Raw genomic sequence first — 18169 nt, forward strand, 5'->3', positions numbered from 1 at the left:
CACCGCCGCCACCGCCGCTCTCCTTTCCTCTCACCTTTTTTTCTCCGCCGCGTAACGATGAGAATCGCGCGCGCGAGAGAGAAGGGGGAGGGGGATGCAACAACGATTCGGCAACAAGATTCGGTGCATGCACACCCGTTCTTCGTTTCCCCCTCGATTCCTCTCCCATTCCTTCCTCCTCCTCCTCCTCCTCCTCCTCCCCTCGTTTCTCGAGGGAAGAGAATTCTCGCGGAAAAGAAAGGCCGGTGAAATCGTTTCTGCTCCGAAGAGAACGAGAGAAGAAGATCGCTCGGATGCATCGATGTCATCGGACGTCCTCGAGACGGAAGAGAAGAGAAGAGAAGGGAAGGGAAGGGAAGGCAAGGGAAGAGAAGTTGTTGATATTGGGTGGGGACAGGATTTCATACGCTTGGGGGCGCGTAACTCATTCCGCGGGGGAGGGGGGTGATGAACGACGGTTGCGGGAGGAGGTGTAGGGGCCAGTGGCAAGGGTGAATCAGCCCTTAATAAGCCAAAGTGCACGCGAGCTGCGAGCAAAGGAGAAGCTTCGTTCTTGGCCACGGGTGTGGAGCAGGGAAGCTGCAGAAGGCTGGCAGATTTATTAAGACTCGGCACGACTGCTATCGTTTCCAACTTTATCTTTTCTTCTCTCGACGTATTGTCCACAAAATTTTGCTTATAATATATATATATATATATATATCAGTCACGAAGTCGATCAGATAGAAAACATATCGGTCAACGTGGATCATGCGTGGGATCATCGATAGTGAGAGAGAGAGAGGGAGAGAGAGAGAGGGAGGGAGGGAGGGTGGGTGGCTATTTCTCTGATGAAGCGTTACGCTTAATCCGAGATTAAAAGCGGAGCGTGATGGCCAGTAAAGTTTAATGCTAACGCGAGGCTGGACTCTGGTAGTCTTGAAATCAAGGGATCAACCTGTTTGTCGGGGACGGTCACTTATTAATGCGGGCGCAGGGCCAAAGTAATTCCTCGGCCAGGGCGTAGCTTACCGAGGACTTACCCGATATTTCAATCCTCCCGCTAATACCTATCACATACTTAGACTCCTGTCCTCTCGAGGCGCTCTCTAAACGAGGATCTCCAATTTTCTTCAACGTCTTTCCCACCTTCGATTCCGATTGTCTACGAATTCCATTTCCCTTTTCCTTTCATTTTTTCACTCGTAAATTGTCGAAACCGTCAAAGGTTTTGTCATTCTTCTTCTTCTCTTTATCGATTATCACATACTTACAAAATCTGATCCTCTCGAGAGACTCTGATCCACTGAACGCGATCCCCAATTATTCCAACGTCTTTTCTACGAATTGTTTCTCCTATTCTCATCATTCCTTACGAATTTACTCGTAAATCATCGAAATACAAATCGGATTCAAAACTTTCATCATTTTCCCTCTTCTCTTTATCGATTTTCGATCTCTTCCTCACGGAGCAATCGAGGAGAGGAAACGATAATTTTCAACGCCTCTGAGCCTCGCGATTGATTTGTCACGGTTAAAAAAAAAAAAGAAAAGAAGAAGAAGAAGAAGAAGAGAACGAGTTTACGGTGAAAGCGATTCCTCTTCGAGGAATCTCCCTCGGCTATAACGTAATCGGCGATAATAGTCGGTCCTGTTCTAAAAAACGGGGAAAAACTTTGCCACGCCATCATCCCCCGTCGGTTTCCAAGACGTCGGCCGGCTTTCCTCCCCCGGGCGGAGAAGTTGGTTTACCACCCCCGGGGATGGTTAGCGGGTCTAGTTAAGGGGCGTCTTAATTACCCACCGTAATGAACACCTTGTCGTAAAAACTTGCGCCGGTTTAATTATTTCAGAGCAGGCTGCCGCCTCGATGCCTGCCTGCCGCCGATCTCCTTGCTCGGTTACCCTCGTTTTCGCTTCAACTCCACCTCCCTCCCCTCTAACAGGGTAAACAGAACTGACAACGCCAACCTTTCTCCCGCGATCTCCCTTCTCCCCTTCAAATTCTTCACCTTTTCGAAACAAAAACCATCCCGATATCGAATTCGTCCGAATTCCGATTTATATATATATCATTCATTCGTCGAAATTTCAATTCTTCTTCGCTCGATTCGAATTTTCTTCGGCGAGAAAGGAACAAGGAACTCGGAGGAATGGTGAAGGAAAAAATGGAATCGATCGCACGATCGAGCGCGCAACATCTTCGCAACGGAAGAGCTCGATTCGTTGCTCCGCTTACGTTCGAGCTTACGTTGGTGGGATCGGCATGGATGCAGGCGAGGATGGGACGCAATAAAGGCGCGTTGCCCATCTACGACGGCGTCGAATCCAATTACACTCCCTCCCTCTCTCTTCTTCCTCCGGTGGATGGCAATACTTTTTAAGGGTGCGTCTGCAACGGGAGAACACGGAAAAGGCTGTACAACCACGGCTATTGCGGCGCACGGTTTGTCGTCGCCCGCTTCTATAAATTCGCGGGAATTAAACGAAAGAATGCGGTCTGCCTCGACGTACGAGGCACACCCTTCCTATCCTACGCGTTACCCAACCCCTTACACTCTTCTATCCCCTTCTCCTCCCCCCCCCCTTTCTCTCTCTCTCGTTCCACGTAGAGCCAGGGTTACATTTTTCCACCCGTTTCCTCTCGCACCACGAAACCAGCGGCTCATTTTTGGGGGCTCGTTGGATTTTTAATTAAGGCCGCGGCGGTAACTCCCACGCCAAGAATGCACGGTATCGTGCGAGGTATTTTTGGTCGAAAAACCACCCCCTCCCCACGACCCTGCCTCGCTCGCCGAGGAGAGGAGCTGCCAAGCTGCGGCGTTATTTAATAACCACCCGATTTCGATCCCTTTTCTTCCCCGTCTTTCCAAACCGAGAATCTCGATTTTCGATGCTTTCGAGCGAGCAAGGATTAAGGCCGCTTCGACACGAAAATTCAACGCGTGTCCTCGATTCTCTCGGTTTCGGATAATCTCGGGAAATAATTGTTTTCCTTTTTTTTCTTTTCTTTTCTTTTCTTTTTTTTTTTTACGTTTCAGAAAAAACTGGGAAAAAGCGAAGAGTTTTTTTTCCGGAAGAGAATGGAAAGGAGAACTGGAAATAATAATTTCTCAGAGATTGCGCGACTCTTTCCCCAGAAGAAGAATCCCATCTACGCGTAGGGAGAAGAAGCAAGGAGGGAAGCATATTCGCGGGCCCCCTGCGCTTTAATATTTAAAGTCGCATCTGAAATATGTCGATTCTGGCGCATAAACACGGAAGGGAGGAGGGAGGGTGTTCGAGGACCCGGTTCCCTCTTAGGGTCGGCTAAGAGTGTCCCGGATGATTTATTCCTCGCGTCACTTCCTGACCTGCGAGGTTTACCGTCGTCGGAATTTGCATTCTTCTTGCCCGCCTCTTCCTTGGATCGCCCTTTCTCCCTATATTCTCTTCCTCTCGCGCCAATCTCTTTTACGCCCTCTATATCTCTCTCTCTCTCTCTCTCTCTCTCTCGTTCGTTCCTTCGTTTATTTTTTTCGCTTCCTTCGTTTCCTAGATTCCTATCTTCCGAGCCAAGGTGAAATTTAGGAGATCTCCTTTCCTAAGAAAACTCGACTCCTATCGATTCTTCCCCGTGGATCGAATCGAAGGGAAAACGAGGAGCTCGATGGAATGATATTCAAAATTTGGAAAAGAGATTAATCCGGAGATCTAGACGGAATCGTTTTCTTCTCTCGGTTAATTAATCTCTTCTTCTCTCGTCGCCTGTTCCCACGGATCGATCCGTGGAAACGCAGCGAGCGAAGCCTCTCTCTCTCTCTCTCTCTCTCTCTCTCTCTCTCTCTCTTCCGTTCCCTGATAAAGACAAGGAACAAGAACTATCCAAAGTTCTCCTCCTCACGCTCGAGTTTTCCCGTGTCCAATTAGAAAAACCCATCTCCGACGAGGCAACGAAGGATCCTCTTTCTTTCTTTCTTTCTTTCTCTTTCTCCTCTTCTCCCTTTCTCCTCCGCCCCCCCCCCTTTTCTTCGACGAACGACCTTCGAGAGCCGCTTCTTCGAGAATTACCCTGTAAATCCATCCGGTAATGCGCACACATGCGATCCACCCTCTCAGGCCTCGCATCGGCATCGGCACCCTCTTAAACGCGAATTTGATATTCGTAAATCTGCCGGCCGGTTTCCATAAATCAAAACCACCCTCGGTCGCTCGAGAATGGACTCGGCGGAGAACGTGTACCGACCGACGGTGAGGAGGGGCGGGGAGGGGAGGGAGACTCGCACTCGACCGACTCTCTCCCCCACCGACTCGGAGAAGAACATCCGGTCGACATCTTCTTCTTTCTTAAAAATTGATCCCTCCCCGCTTTTGATCTCACTTCTTCGCCGCGCAAAGAACACCCTTTCCTTCTCACCCCGTCGCGAGCGATTTTCAAGAATGCGGTTCGTCGTTGCCTCTTCCTTTCCTTCAGTCGAACGATTCGATTCCCCCCTCGACACGACGATGGAATTTATTTCTTATTAGCTGCGATTGTTTCTCTTGTTTCTTCTCTTCTTCGATTGAGTTCTAAAACAAAAAAAAAAAAGGACGAATAAATATAAATTTCGCCTGGCTGCACGAAATTGGCCAAGCAGTCGAAAGGACACCGAGGAGCCGATTTCCTTCTACTTCGGGGGGAGGGGAAGTAGTTTCGCGGAAAGTCATCGCGTCCATTAAAGCAAGAAGGAGGAGGAGGAGGAGGAGGAAATTTGGAACACAATCAGGATTGCTCGTTCTCGAGGCGACGTGCACACCGAGATATAATTCTCGCTTCTCCTCAGATGTTCACTTCAATCTTTCGGCTTCATATTCGAAGAGGGCGGATCAAAGCGTGTCTGGTCAATTTCATCAACATTTGAATACGACTCCCCCTTCCCTCTCTCGCTCCGCGTTTTCTTCCTCCGCTATCTCTTCTTCTGCTCTCGGCCAACTCGAAACAACCCCCGGCCCTTTGGATCTCTTTGCACACCGGGGCTGCGAAAAGAGAGGCGAGGAACGGGTGCGCAACGAGGAGAAAACGGGTCGAGACGGGGCCAACGGACGAGGCGGACAGAGAGAGAGAGAGAGAGAGAGAGAGGAAAAGGAGGATGGGCAAGTTTTGAAAAGTGTTGGGTAAAATGAGAAGCGTTAGACGAATGCGCCGATAACGTGGAAACTCGAACGTTCCCAAAGAAGACATCCACCCTCTCCCGGCTGATGCGATTGCTCTTTTCGCTCCGGTTCCGCGGACTTTCAAACGGCGAATTCTATTTTACGGGAGTGACGGCCCCGTTTTCCAACAGGGAGAACGTCTTCCTCTCCTCGCCTCCATCTTTTCGGATGATGATAAATCTTAACGTGTTAATCGAGTATTAAAAGAGTGGACGGAAATACAAGGTGAAAAAGAGACGATTCGAAATAGTCTCTGAAATAGTTGGGAAAATTTTTAACGTCGAACGAAAAAGTTGAATATAAGCCAGACTGATATAGTTTGAGGTTTGAGAACAATCTTTTTTTTTTTTTTTTTTGGCCAACGACGATGATCGATCGAAGGAAATGGTCTTCGAAATAATCTTTGAAAGAGTTGGAAAAATTTCGCTTTCAACGTCGAACGAAAAAGTTGAATAACAACGAGCCAGACTGATACAGTTTGAGATTTGAGAAAAATCTTTTCTCGCCAACGACGTTGTTGAAAAGATATTATAATGGATATTAATTCGGATCGAGCGACGAGAAATTGTAAGAAGAGAAATTTAGATTTGTATTAATTTAAAATTCTTCTAATTTTCTAATCGACGCGATAAATTAGCGATAAAGAAAAGCCGTTAAGATCGAATCAAATAAAAATCGTGAAATTTTCGAAACTACTCCACTGTATGCTGTACCACTAGCATGCTGGCTTGCTAGTTTATCGTTATTGGCGAATTTGACAAATTTAAAACCCTATTATATCGAGACGACGACACGTGGGCGTTAGAGAATCGGGGGAAGAGGTGGGGGATAGTCGCGTGCATAAATTGAACCACGTCTCGAAATACCTTGGAGATGCGGCGAGAAGAAGGGTAGCCAGGCGCGGCGCGATCAAAGCGTAATTTTAATTAGGCAGATTATACGGAAAGATAAAAATTATTAAAATTATTGCCTTAATGAAAGGGAACCTTCGCCTGGTTTACGGAGGGACGCGTAATTAAACGTCGGGGGTAGTTTCCCCCCTCGGCGAGGGTTGCTCTCGTTCCCAGCCGACTAATATAGCACGACCACCGAGGTTAAAAAGCTTCGATATTTATGCATTCGTTCCCATTCCGATCCTTTTTCTTTTCTTTTTTTTTTTTTTTTTTTCATCCTATCTGACTCATTCCCATTCTCCTACTTCCATCCCCCTCCCAAGTTTTCCATCTTCTCGACGAATCTCTCCCTCCTCGTTTCGTCCTCTTGCAAATTCAAATCCCTTCTTTCTCCTTTCTTCTTCTTCTTCTTCTTCTTCTTCTTCTTCTTTCAAAGAATCAGCCCTCGTAATAAAATACATTCCTAAATTTTTATTTTAACCTTTTTACCTTTCCTCATGTCGCTGCTTCATCCCATGTCGTGGCTCCAAACTCACTCCGTTCTCCGTTCCTTCCTTTCTCGCTTCGTATCGCGAATCCGATTAACTTGGAAACGACATGCATGGTTCGAACGAGAGATTGAAGGAGGTGGGGGGGGGGGGCGAGAAGCGAGGAGCGATGACATCTCGGTCGACTTCTTGGCCGAGGATCTCGCGGTCGAGGGGAGCCAATGGAAGGTCGATAAGAGGGCCGCCCTCCGGTGATGGCAGATCAGCCCTCAAACCGCAAGGTGCCACCACACCCCCAAAAACCAGCCCCGGCACCCCCGCGGCCAATGATCGGGCCTAGCCACCCCCAGGACCGCAAACCAACCGCAAGACGATGCGCAGAACCGCCTCGTTCGCGCGCGTGCCGCGCATTCCGACCGCAAAACAAAATGGTGCCCTCTGAACGATGTCAAGATTTTCCAACTCGTCGCCACCTTGGCGAACCACCACCATCCCGACGGGGATCGTCCCCGGCATCTCTCTCGCCGAGAAGCGAGAGTTTTCGTTTGCGGGAGAATCGGTCGTGGACCGATGCATTTTCCAACGACGAGCGGATACGGATTCGTTTCGATTTGGCCGATGTCTTTTCCGTCGTGGCCGAAGGAAGGTTTCGACTGGTACCGGGAGAATCTTTGAGAACCGAAGTTTTTATTCGTGGACATATTCGAGGAAATAAAAATTTCTCTCTCGATGAGTAATAAACGTTCCAAATATCCTCGCACACCTGAAATTATCATCTCTCGGCAATTGTATAAAACTCGCGCCGTGCCACGCCGAGTGAAATCGTGGAGGAATCGTGGAAAGGAAAGGAAAGGAAAAGGAAAGGGAGGAGGGAAAGCAGGCGTCGTCGTCGTCGTCGTCGTCGTCGGGTCTCGGATCGACTAGAATTTTTCTGGGTGAGTTCTCATGAGTCTTGGCACCTTGGGGAGAGGAAGAGAGAGGTGAGCGAAAGAGAGGGAGAGAGAGGGAGGAGGTGGAGGAGGCTGGGGTTCTGAGGTACCCCAGCGTGGCCGTTGCGGCAGCGGCTGGGGGATCCCGCGCACCCGCGGTGAGAGAACAGCCGAAAGGGGTGGCGGCGGATGGGCTGGCGAACGGAGGGATGAGGGCTTCCAAGGAGCCGTGGGAGGAGTGATTTTGAAAGAGGGTCGCTGTGCTCGTCGACGCTCGACGAGAGAGAGAGAGAGAGAGAGAGAGAGAGAGAGAGAGAGAGAGAGAGAGAGAGAGAGAGAGAGTGAGAGCGAGCTGGAGACGAGAGGAGAGGAGAGGAGAGGCGGAAAGAGGGGTGGGTGAAAGTGAGGAGAAGCAGGCGGCGGATCAAGTAGCGGGGTGGGTTGCCTAGCTACCGGCGAGACCCGGCCAAGATACTCGCCGAGATCTCTCTCTGTACTGTTTTAGGTCCGTTCCAACCATCGTATTTCGCCCATCGGCCCTCTCCGACCCGTGTTCTTCTTCTAGCCAACTTTCACTCGGCCACCATGGCGGAACACACGGCGGAATATATTCCACCGTTTTTCCCTTTTTCTCCATCTCTTCTCCTCTCTCTCTCTCTCCTCCCTTTCTTTCTCTTTTTCCACCTCGACGCGGTGGTGGAGATCCCGTTCGGTGGCTCGAGGTATTAATAGGATTTGTTACGGGTTAATGTATGGAAAGGGTTAACCGAGGATGACTTGGACGTGAGGTTGACGTTTCGAGGGAAAAATATAAGAATTTCAAAGTTTCGGTTTTGATGATCGATTAAGATGGAGGGCGAGGATCGTTTTGTTTATGCGATTGACGAGGATTTATAGAGGGGAGGGGATGAATTTTGGCGGAGCCAAGCTGAAGCTAACGAGACGATCGACGAGAGGCGACGAGGAGGGAAATTAATTTTCTCGCGGAGGAAGGAGCGGGTTTGCAGTGGAGTGGAGATGGTTGGCGTGTTTGCATAGGCAATAGGGAGATAAAAAATTGAACATCAATTCGAGGAGAGGGCGAAGAAATCAGGACCGACGGGAGGAAAATAATTGGGAGCACTTTCAGAAGAAGGTCGGAGGGAGGGGAATTGTCGAGTGTCTGCCCCTTTGCGAAATCTCGTGTATTTTACCTGCTCGTTTCAGATGCAAATATCAAAAGGGGAAAAAGCTGCTCTTATATTTCCTGATAACGAGATTCTTTCTTTCTCCGTGCGATTCCTTCGTACGCGATCTCTACGCGGGTTACGATTATCTTCGAATATTTTGTCACAATTTTTTTCTTTTCGTTCTTTCAAGAAGTTGATTTTTTTTTTTTTTTTTTTTTTTTTCAACCAATTAGTCCGAAACGAGTAAAGCTCGAAGTTCTGATAAATATCGAAAATTCGATTTGGAAAATTATATACAGGCGACGAACAATTTCCCTGTTTTTTTTTCTATCTCTTCTTCTTTTTTTTTTTTTTTTTTTTTTTTTTTTTTTTTTTTTTAATGAAAAAATTTTTCAAATTACCAAATATAGAGAAGAAATATTTTTGCTTCTTTTTCGAAACGTAATACCAGTGTCGCCCTCAAGCGAGTAAGATGGCAAAGACATTTAAGAAGACTCACCCTCTTTCTTCTCGCCATCCTTAAGAAAGTAGTCTCCACCCTCGTGGTAAGGTAGCTTGCGAGGGAGTCGGTAAAGAACGGCGTCCAACTACGCAAAAACAGCCTAAAAGCAAAATTTTTTTTTTACAATTAGCAAATAACTCAATTATTATTCTTATTCCATAATTCTTATCGTAGAGAACGGTAGAGAAGAATCTTATATCGATTTGAAAAAAGAAATAATTAAACGTGCGCCGAAACAGCAAACTTTCTTATTTTTTCTTCTTCTTCCTCTTTTTCCCAATTGACGTCAAATCGAGAGAGAAAAAGAACAGACGAAAGGAGAAGAAGAGAGAAACCCAGATTCGATAAAAAAAAAAAAAAAAAAAAAATATTATATTCGAGAGAAAAAAGAGAAATGAAAATTTTATCGTTCCATCTCGCCTCCGAGAATTTACCGAAAGAAACTCGAAAGAATTCGAAGACTCGAGTCGGTAAGAAAGGAAAAGAATAAGACGACTTTCTTAAAGAAGTGGCGCCTCCTTTTAAGAAACCTCCGTAGTACACACTTTCGCCACTAAGAAGGATGGCGCCTTGGACGAAAAGAAAACTCTTTCCTCGCCTCCTCTCGAGCTGTAAAAAAAAAAAAAAAAAAAACTTATCCATATCCACGAGAAAGAATAAAATATCGATCCAACCAACCATCCCTTTCTCACAAATATTTTTCGATACGAAATTCGAAATTACGACGACGAAAATTTAAAACACGGCGGCGGCGACTATTTTCCCCTCGGGAGCGGCTCCTTTTTTTTCTTTCTTTCTTTCTTTCTTTCTTTCTCTTTTTTTCTTTCTTTTCCTCGGTTCACCCTTTCTCGCAGGCAACTGGCAGAGGGGGGAGGGGGTGGGCCAACAGCGGGAAGAACAAAGGATGGGTTCACGGTCGGTTAATTTAATCTAAGCAAACATCATATAGATGGTACGTGAATGTGTTCCGTGGGCGGCGAGAGGGAGGGGAGGTGGAGAGAACTCGGCGGAGGAAGACAGAGGGTGGTGGTGGGCGCAGCCAGTCTCTCTGAATCTAGATACATACGTAAGTACAAGAGTATTCAAGACAGCGCCGAGGAACGATGTTTAGCATGTAGATGAAGATCTCGGTAATCAAGGGTTGCAGCCCCGCGGGCGCACTTCGTCAAGTCTTACTTATTTCTGCCCGATCCGCGATCCGTCAGCCGCCTCGTACCCCCATCCTTCTTCCAACCCCTCGACATCGCGCGACTTCACGGAGATTACCATTTTTGGTCTTTGTTTAACCGCTCGGCGCTGGTTCACTGTCAAAATAACAACTTTTCGAACCAACCGCTTCCGAGTGTTTCGATATTAAAAAAAAAATTAGGAAATAAAAGTAGAAAAATAGAACCTCGGTAGCTCGGTAGCTAAAAGATATCGATTACACAGTTTCAATACTCGTTCCTTCCAACAATCCGAATGACGAATAATAAAATATTGTGAACGTATTCGCTCTCGTCCCGCTACAAAACCGAATCGAAGACCATGGATGGACTAAAAAAACGAAAAAAACGAAAAAAACGTCCTTTCTTTCGATAAATTGTGAAATTGAATTGAAGAAAAAGAAAAAGAAAAGAAAAAAATATTACGATATAAACTCTCGGTGAAAAAAATGAAAGAAAAGAAAAAAAAAGAAAGAAGGAAAAGAATAGAAAAATAGACGAGACGTTGCGAAAGGAATATAAGGAAGGAAGAGGAGAAAATTCAAAGCGGTTCCATTATCGAGTTACCGTTACTTGGCCCCCACGATTTATTCAACGCGAGGAGGGAAGCGGTGGAGGGAAGGGAGGCGAGCGGTGGCGGTAACGAAGCCCCCCCTCCCCTCCCCTCCCCCCCTCCGTTCCCGCGAATATCTCGGACCAAAGCCGTATCTCGTTCGAAATGATCGGGTCTCGTTGTCCGAAAATTCACCCCGTAATCGACGGACAAAAAGTAATTTCCTATCGAGACCGGGACAAAGGGTGATTTTGCATGGGGGAGGGTCGGCTGGCGATAGCCACGGGGGTGGCAGTGACCGGTGCGTGTAACGACCACCACCCGCCCTCCCCCTCCCTCCAACCCTTTCGTTTCCCGCTTGCCAAGCCGAACGAACGTTTACGGTGAACGCCACGTGCGCTCTATGCGTGCTCGAGCACCAACTCGCTCTCCAACGTGCACCGCGGCTACGTGTTCGATATCCAACTGGTATGTGGGGCTCTGGGGCATTTTTCGCTCCCGTTTTTCCATCGTAAATAAATACCATCGTTCGAAACTTGTCCGTCGTATCGAACTGGTGGTCGAAATTTTCCCGAGGAGAAGGCGAGAAAAGAAGACGAGACGATTCATTAGAGACGATAACAACGATCCTTTACGATGGATCGAAAGTTCGTCCGATTCAATCGCGTGATCAAATTTTGGAAAATTTCAAAAGAGGTATAGTGGAACAGAAGTAGAATCGGGAAAGAAACGATTCTTCGAAAGTTATCGAATCTAATCTTGCGGGAAAAATTTTTCGTAAGGATTTTGCGTAATTAATTCGAATCGATAAGATCGTTTAAGATTACGCAAAATAGAACAATGCTTAACCAGTTTCCTCGATTCCATTTGGATTGAACGATCGGGTTCGAAAGTTCTATCAAATTTTTCCAAAGAATTTTCCTCCTACGATTATTATCCACGGGATGGGAATATAAATCCGAGAAAGGAATAGCGGGTAGAGAGCGTGGATTAATAAACGATCGACACGCTCGATTCGATTCGATTCGAAAGGAGCACAAAGGATATCCCTCTTTTTTCCCTTTCCTCCCCGCCACGGTAATATACAATCGAGCCTGCATGTATCCCTCGACGAAAAGAAAACAAAAATCACATTTGGGAGAATCGGGAGAGCGGGAAACGCGATCGCGAAAACAATAAAAGCCGGGGGAGGAGAGAGCGTGGTGGACGAGATTTACGAGACCGCGGCCGATCTCCAAGAAGACAGAGCTCGTCCAAGAAAAATTGGCCTCCTCCTCGCGATGACACGGTTTGAATTTACCGGCAATCGGTAATGCGGCACGGCTCTGCAGCGCGATAAATCGGCACGGTTTTATTCCCCCTCCCGCTGATGGAAGGGCGGAAAGAGCGGGACGGAGAGAGAAAAGTTGGAGAGGGGAGGGTGCAGCGCAGACTATAACCGACGGCCACCGCACGCTATTCTTCATACTCCATTATCCGTGCTCCGCTCCATTATGCCGGCACCGCGCATAAACGACGAGTCGGGTCGACGAGCGTTTTCCCACCGCCGCTCTCACCAACGCTCACCTTCGCGAAACGCTTCGATAAACATCGCTCCCCCCGCCCCCGCCGATCCCATTTATCCACGCTCTTTTTTTCATCCGCCGAGAAGAGACGAGTGCACTTTCGTTCACCGAGTTGTAGACGCAAGACAGGCGGGGATATGTTTGGCGAATATGTGTCGTCTTATCGCTAGGAAAAAGAAAGAAGGAACAAAGAAAAGTAAAATTATATAAGGAAGGTTAAGGGAAAAGGACGCAAAAGGAATATATCGTCTTCTTGTCCGGGTCAGAGACGATTCGCGAACGAGTTAATTATCGAGGATGGGCGATCGAGGGAATCAGCGAAGGAATCGAAGCATTAAATTCGAAACGCGTACTCGTTAGCATAGTCGACGAGTCGATGAGGGAGGGAAGAGAAGGCAAAACCAGAGGGGGAGGGGGGAATCTTCTCCCGGGCGACTACGTTTAATTAAATCTTTTGCGAATTTACATACATACGTATACGCACAGCATCCGCCGAGGATCCTTTGCAACTGTCGGCTTTGGGGAAGGCTTTGTAGAGATTCGTATCGTTACCTGCGCAACCCTTTGCATCGAGGGACGGCCGTCATTACAGGGAGACGACGGATCTTGCTTACGTACTTTTTTGCCGTACAACCTCGTGTCAATGAACAACCATCGAGTCGAGGATAACTACCCCCCCCCCCCCCGCCCGGTTAAATCGCGCCTCTCTCGGACGATATAATGGACAATGGAGAGAGTCGGAATTGGACAACAATTTTTTTAATCGGCTCCCTAGTCTCTTGCATATATGTTGATATGTATGTATTTCGAGTTCGCGAGCTGGAATCTGGAAGAAAATTTGGACAAAAAGGGAAGATCGGCTCTCTTTCGCAATGCTCAACAATTGGAATTTAATTTAAATATCGAGAAAAGGAAAAAAAGATGAAAAAGTTTGGAGGAGTTGGGGAAATGACGCACGTCATATTTTGAAATACATTTTTATTTCGACTCGGTCAAAAACTACGATAACAATAGGTTGTTGTCGGTAGATATGTATATCTGAAATCATTCGAGTTCTTTCGAGTGGAAGGGGCAGAATGTTAGACGTCGTTGGTTCCAAGAAAAAAACGAATAAATCGTCGTCGACGATTTCAATCGATCGATCGATATATCGCGACGCAATATCCGTTCGAACATTGATTGGCGCGAGTTTTCTCCATTTTTTTCCTTTTTTTTTTCTTTTTCTTTTTTTTTCCTTTTTTTTTTTTTTTCATTTCACTTCCAGAATTTCGATGCAAAAGCGACCAACTTTTTTTTCCCTCTCTTTCTCAGCTGAAATCGCGAACGAAGAAGAGGATTTTCCCTTCTTCCTTTTTTTTTCGAGCGGTTCGATTCGATTTCACACTATTCGTATTCGACCGACACGCGATTCTCGTTCTCAAACTTCGTTCCTCAAACTCGCTCTCGAGAATCGCGATCGGCGATATTGCACACGAGCCCGCATTCAAATCGATCAAAAATCGCGTTTTATGCTATTACGTGAAAAAAAAAAAAAAAAAACGTGATCGAAAAAAAAAAATAAGTAGACGTTACTATATTACGGATGCGCTCGATGACTGGTCGAGATTCTTCTGAAAAATCCTCATCCTCTCGAGAGGAGGATTCGCCATGTACCGTCAATTTATTCGTTTCTCTAAGAATCTTGATCGCTGCTGAAGAAGGGGGGGGGGGAAAGAATCGAGAATTAAGTGAGAGGGGCGCGGAAAAAAAAAAAAAAAAAGAAAAGAGATTCGCGATATTATTACATCTCGTCGTGCTCGAGTTGTTGATCAAATCGAGATCGACACGCAGGGATAGCGACGAAAGCTCGACCAGCCATCCTTCGACACAAGTCGTCGCACACGTCGCGCAGTCCACGCGACGACGACACAGTGATGAATGACCCGATGAAACGACAATGCTCTATCTATGTACAGTGTTTCTCTATATACATCATCATCATCGTCACCATCACCGTGGAGGAGGGGAAGGGGGGGGGAGAGGGGAGGGGAAGGGGTCAACAAGCAAGCAAGCCAACGTTCACTCGTTCACCCACACACACTTCGGCACACTCGGTTAATTACAAATCGGCCCTTCGATCGAGTTCTCCTTTTCAGAGATTCGGAGGAGGAGGCCCTTCGTTCGAGACACGACCAGCAGAAAGAAAAAGAAACGAACGAACAAACGGAAACAAAAAATCATCGTCATCGTCGTCGTCGTCGTCGTCGTCGTCGTCGTCGTCCGATCGCGTGACGAGTTCTTCGAACGCGCACACGCGTTTCTTCTTCGTTTTTTTTTCTTTTTTTTTTTTTTTTTTTTCGTTCTGTTTTTAATGCCCACTAGTAACTCTAGTTCTCTCTTTTCTTTTTCTTTTTTCTTTTTCTTTTTTCCTTTTTTTATTCGAGGCAACACGTCTCGAGCGTTCGTCCACGTCTCTCCGATCATCACAGTTCCTCCAAGCGATCCGTAACGTCTTTATCGATCGTCCACAATCGAGATTTTCCTCCGCGAAAAATTCTCCCGAAACAAACGAGTCCCTCTTGTCCCGGATCTTAATAAGGCCTCCACACGTTGTTGTCCGGTCTCACTTCCTCCTGCCTCACGCTGCAACTGTCCGCCACCGCTCTCTGCTCGCCACTCTCCGAATTCTGGAACTGATTCCCGTACAGCTGGGAGTAGAGGATGCTCGGCAGCACGCCCGGCGTCGGGAAGTAGTTGCCGTAATTCTGCCCGAATCCTTGCTCCTCGTGGACGGGGCTCTCCGTGGTGCTCGAATCCGTGGACAGGGATCTGGGTGACACGTAGTCCTGGTACCTCTGACTCGGTGTGCCCGACATCAGGCTGGTCAACGGGTCGAGCGGGTCGGACTGGCCCGTCGTCGTCGAGTCTGGGACCACTGGTTTCGTTTGGAAAAAGAAAAAAGAGAAATCGATGCGTTTTTTTTTTTTTTAATCCTTTGGTCTTCCGCGAGGGGGGTGGGCAGGGGGATAAGAATCGAGAAGGAGAAGGAAAGAAAAGTAAACGAGACGACGAGTAGTTCGTCTGAAGCAAAGTAATGGTAAACGAGAGTAACAACGTAGCGAAAAGTGTTTCGCGGGATACGTATAATATTTACGATTCGTTGTGTTTCGACGATGAAACGTAATTCAACAATATTACATAAACAGTGGATACACGGGAGAAACGCGACAGCTATTACTAATTTCCCCCTCTCAAGCTAAACTCGTATCTCCAACGATAAACTACTCCTCCCCCTTCCAACAAACATCCCAATATACCAATATTCAAAATTAACAAACGAAATTCAACCGATCGAATTACGATGGAGGCAAAAATATTCGCATTTAGGGTCTCGATCCGACTTCCGGTTCCCGGGACATCCTCGCTCCAACGGAAGGGTAATTAATTTTTTTTAAATATCCCGACACGCTCGCGGCGCCACTTTTTCCCTTTTTTTCTTTTTTTTTTTTCCACTATTTACTATCGCGTCGTACGCGAGGAGGGAAAAAAAATGTGGGACGATCAATCCATTCATCCACCATTTTTCCGGTATCTCGAGATATCGACAAACAAAGGGTATTTTCAAAGATCGAATTAGACTTTTTCACTCGTACGATCTTTATCTTATCCCTCGTACGAACGAGCAAAGAATTTACAAGAAATTTTTAAAAGACAAGATTATTTTTTCCGTGAGTTTGGAATCTGCAGTAGTAGTAGCCGCAGGAAACTATAGCGAAACTAATTTCATCGATTGTCCCTGATTGCGTAACGCAGCGCCGCGATATCGATTACAAATGTACCGGGGCACATATTGTAAACATCGGCCGATCAACTATTAATACAATAGTTTAACGTAGCGGGCGGTTTACGCGCTTTCAGAGAATTATTCGTGCGTGAAATAAATAAATAAAACTGTACCTAAAACTGTGCAATCGAAACTGCGATAGAGAAATAAAAGAGAAATAAAAAAAAAAAAGGAATTGAAGATAGAAAGATTCCAAGGGACGCGAAATTTAAAATTCATTTTTTTTCTTTCTTTTTACCAATTTCACCGAACGAAAAAAGAACTCGTTCCTTTTACTTAACCCTTTCGCTACTACGAGCGACCATAGTCGCTGTGCGTGTCGTATGATACGACGATTGGAGTTATTGCACATCGAGTATCTTTCTCTGGAAGTATAGTATCGATATCTTCTTTTTATCATCAATTCTTTTTATTTTAATAAACATCGTTACAAGCAACGATTTTTAGGCTCGTTCGAATGGCGAAAAAGTCACTCGTAGCGAAAGGGTTAAAGTTATGAACGAAAACCGAAAAAAGGAGATTCGCGAATCGGAGAGACAAAACGCGGAGAAGGACGAATTGTACGAGGGCGATGTAAGAAAAGGTAAGGAGGGAGGAGGAGGAGGGATCGCCGCGACAGATGAAAGAAGACAGAGAATGAAACTTACGGGACGAGACAGCTGAGAACGCATCCTGCTGCGCCGTGGATCCTGCACCGGTGCCGGAAGCGACGGTGGACCCCGCCGTCGAATCGGGCGCCGTCGGCGTGTTCATAGACGCGGCGCCCGCGAAAGACGCCAACGAGGAGGACGACGGGGGCGGTGGCGGGGGCGGCGGTGGCGGGGGTGGGAACGACGCTTGTGCCGCGCACGACGACAAAGGGCCGGGAAGGTAGCCGGCGTACCCGGCCGTGCTCCCGTATCCCCATGAATTGCTCGCAGTGAGACCGAACTGGGACATGTCTGAGAACAGATCGTCCTCGTCGTGTCAGACATGAAAACATTCTTCTGGTTTCCACACCACACACACACACACACATCCTTTTCTCTCGAGATTCGAAAACATCGTTCGACCATTCGAGGTTTCGTTTCCAAGAATATATTTTTTATTGGAGAAGGGGAGGGATGCGGAAGCAAGAGGCAATAACACAAATACGATCGGGCGAAGAAAGCGAAAGCGAGAACACGAACGATATCGCGGTTGCGTGATTGGTGAGGCTTGGAGGAAAAGGCGAGGAATCGGATCGGATGTTGTGATGAGCGCGAAGACCAGTATCGAGAGGACGATGGAGGAAGGGAATATATATATATATATACGGAGAGGGAGGTGAAAGCGAGAGATCGAGAAGATCGAGGCGAATAGAGGGATCGCTCTTCTTTTGCACCCTCTTTGGATTTATTTTTGCGGCATACAGGCAGCGTCCCCCGATAGATTTTCCAATGAGTTCCGTGAGAGGAGGGGGTTGAAGGTGGGAAGCGAGAGGGGCGCAGCCGGACAGGGAACGAGAAGGGAGGGAGGGAGGGCGCGTTCGAGATCAAAGGGTCGGTTGGTCATCCCCCGCGTACCTTCGGCCAACTCAAATAACCGAGAGAGAGAGAGAGAGAGAGAGAGAGCTGGACCATCGCCGTCGACCGGGCCGTCGTTGACGAGAGAGGCTAACCCTAAATAGCGTGTGGAGCCAGCATCTGCTTTCACGTCGTTCGTTCGTTCAATTTTCAAGCAGGGGCAAGCAAGCAAGGGGTGGTTGGAAACTTGGATATCGCGACGTAAGGAGAACCTTTGATTAACGCCACCACGGATTAATTTCCAAGCTTCGATTTACCGGCAATTTTCCTCGATATCATCGTCTCTGTATTCTCGGGGAGGGAACGAATCGTCGAGGGGGCGGGAATGTTTCGATCGACGTCCCCTC

General features: G+C 47.2%; 1 protein-coding gene across 7 annotated transcripts in view; it reads right to left on the reverse strand.

Annotated features, from left to right (window-relative positions):
• Positions 1-14755: 14755 nt before the first annotated feature.
• The window catches only part of LOC100864131 (uncharacterized), a 46371-nt gene continuing 42957 nt past the window's right edge, over positions 14756-18169 (reverse strand). For 6 of the 7 annotated variants that reach the window (XM_086908839.1, XM_086908838.1, XM_086908836.1 and 3 more), the window contains 2 exons: positions 16926-17219; positions 14756-15369 (listed from right to left, as the gene is read on the reverse strand). In XM_086908839.1, the coding sequence (XP_086764965.1) occupies positions 15026-15369; positions 16926-17219 (638 nt within the window). In that variant the 3' untranslated portion in view covers positions 14756-15025. The remainder of the gene's footprint in view (positions 15370-16925; positions 17220-18169) is intronic. The other variant, XM_086908840.1, reaches the window with a different exon arrangement.

This window comes from Apis florea, unplaced genomic scaffold (assembly GCF_048593485.1).
Source record: "Apis florea isolate Af1SG1 unplaced genomic scaffold, ASM4859348v1 contig_3081_pilon, whole genome shotgun sequence".
NCBI lineage: Eukaryota > Metazoa > Arthropoda > Insecta > Hymenoptera > Apidae > Apis > Apis florea.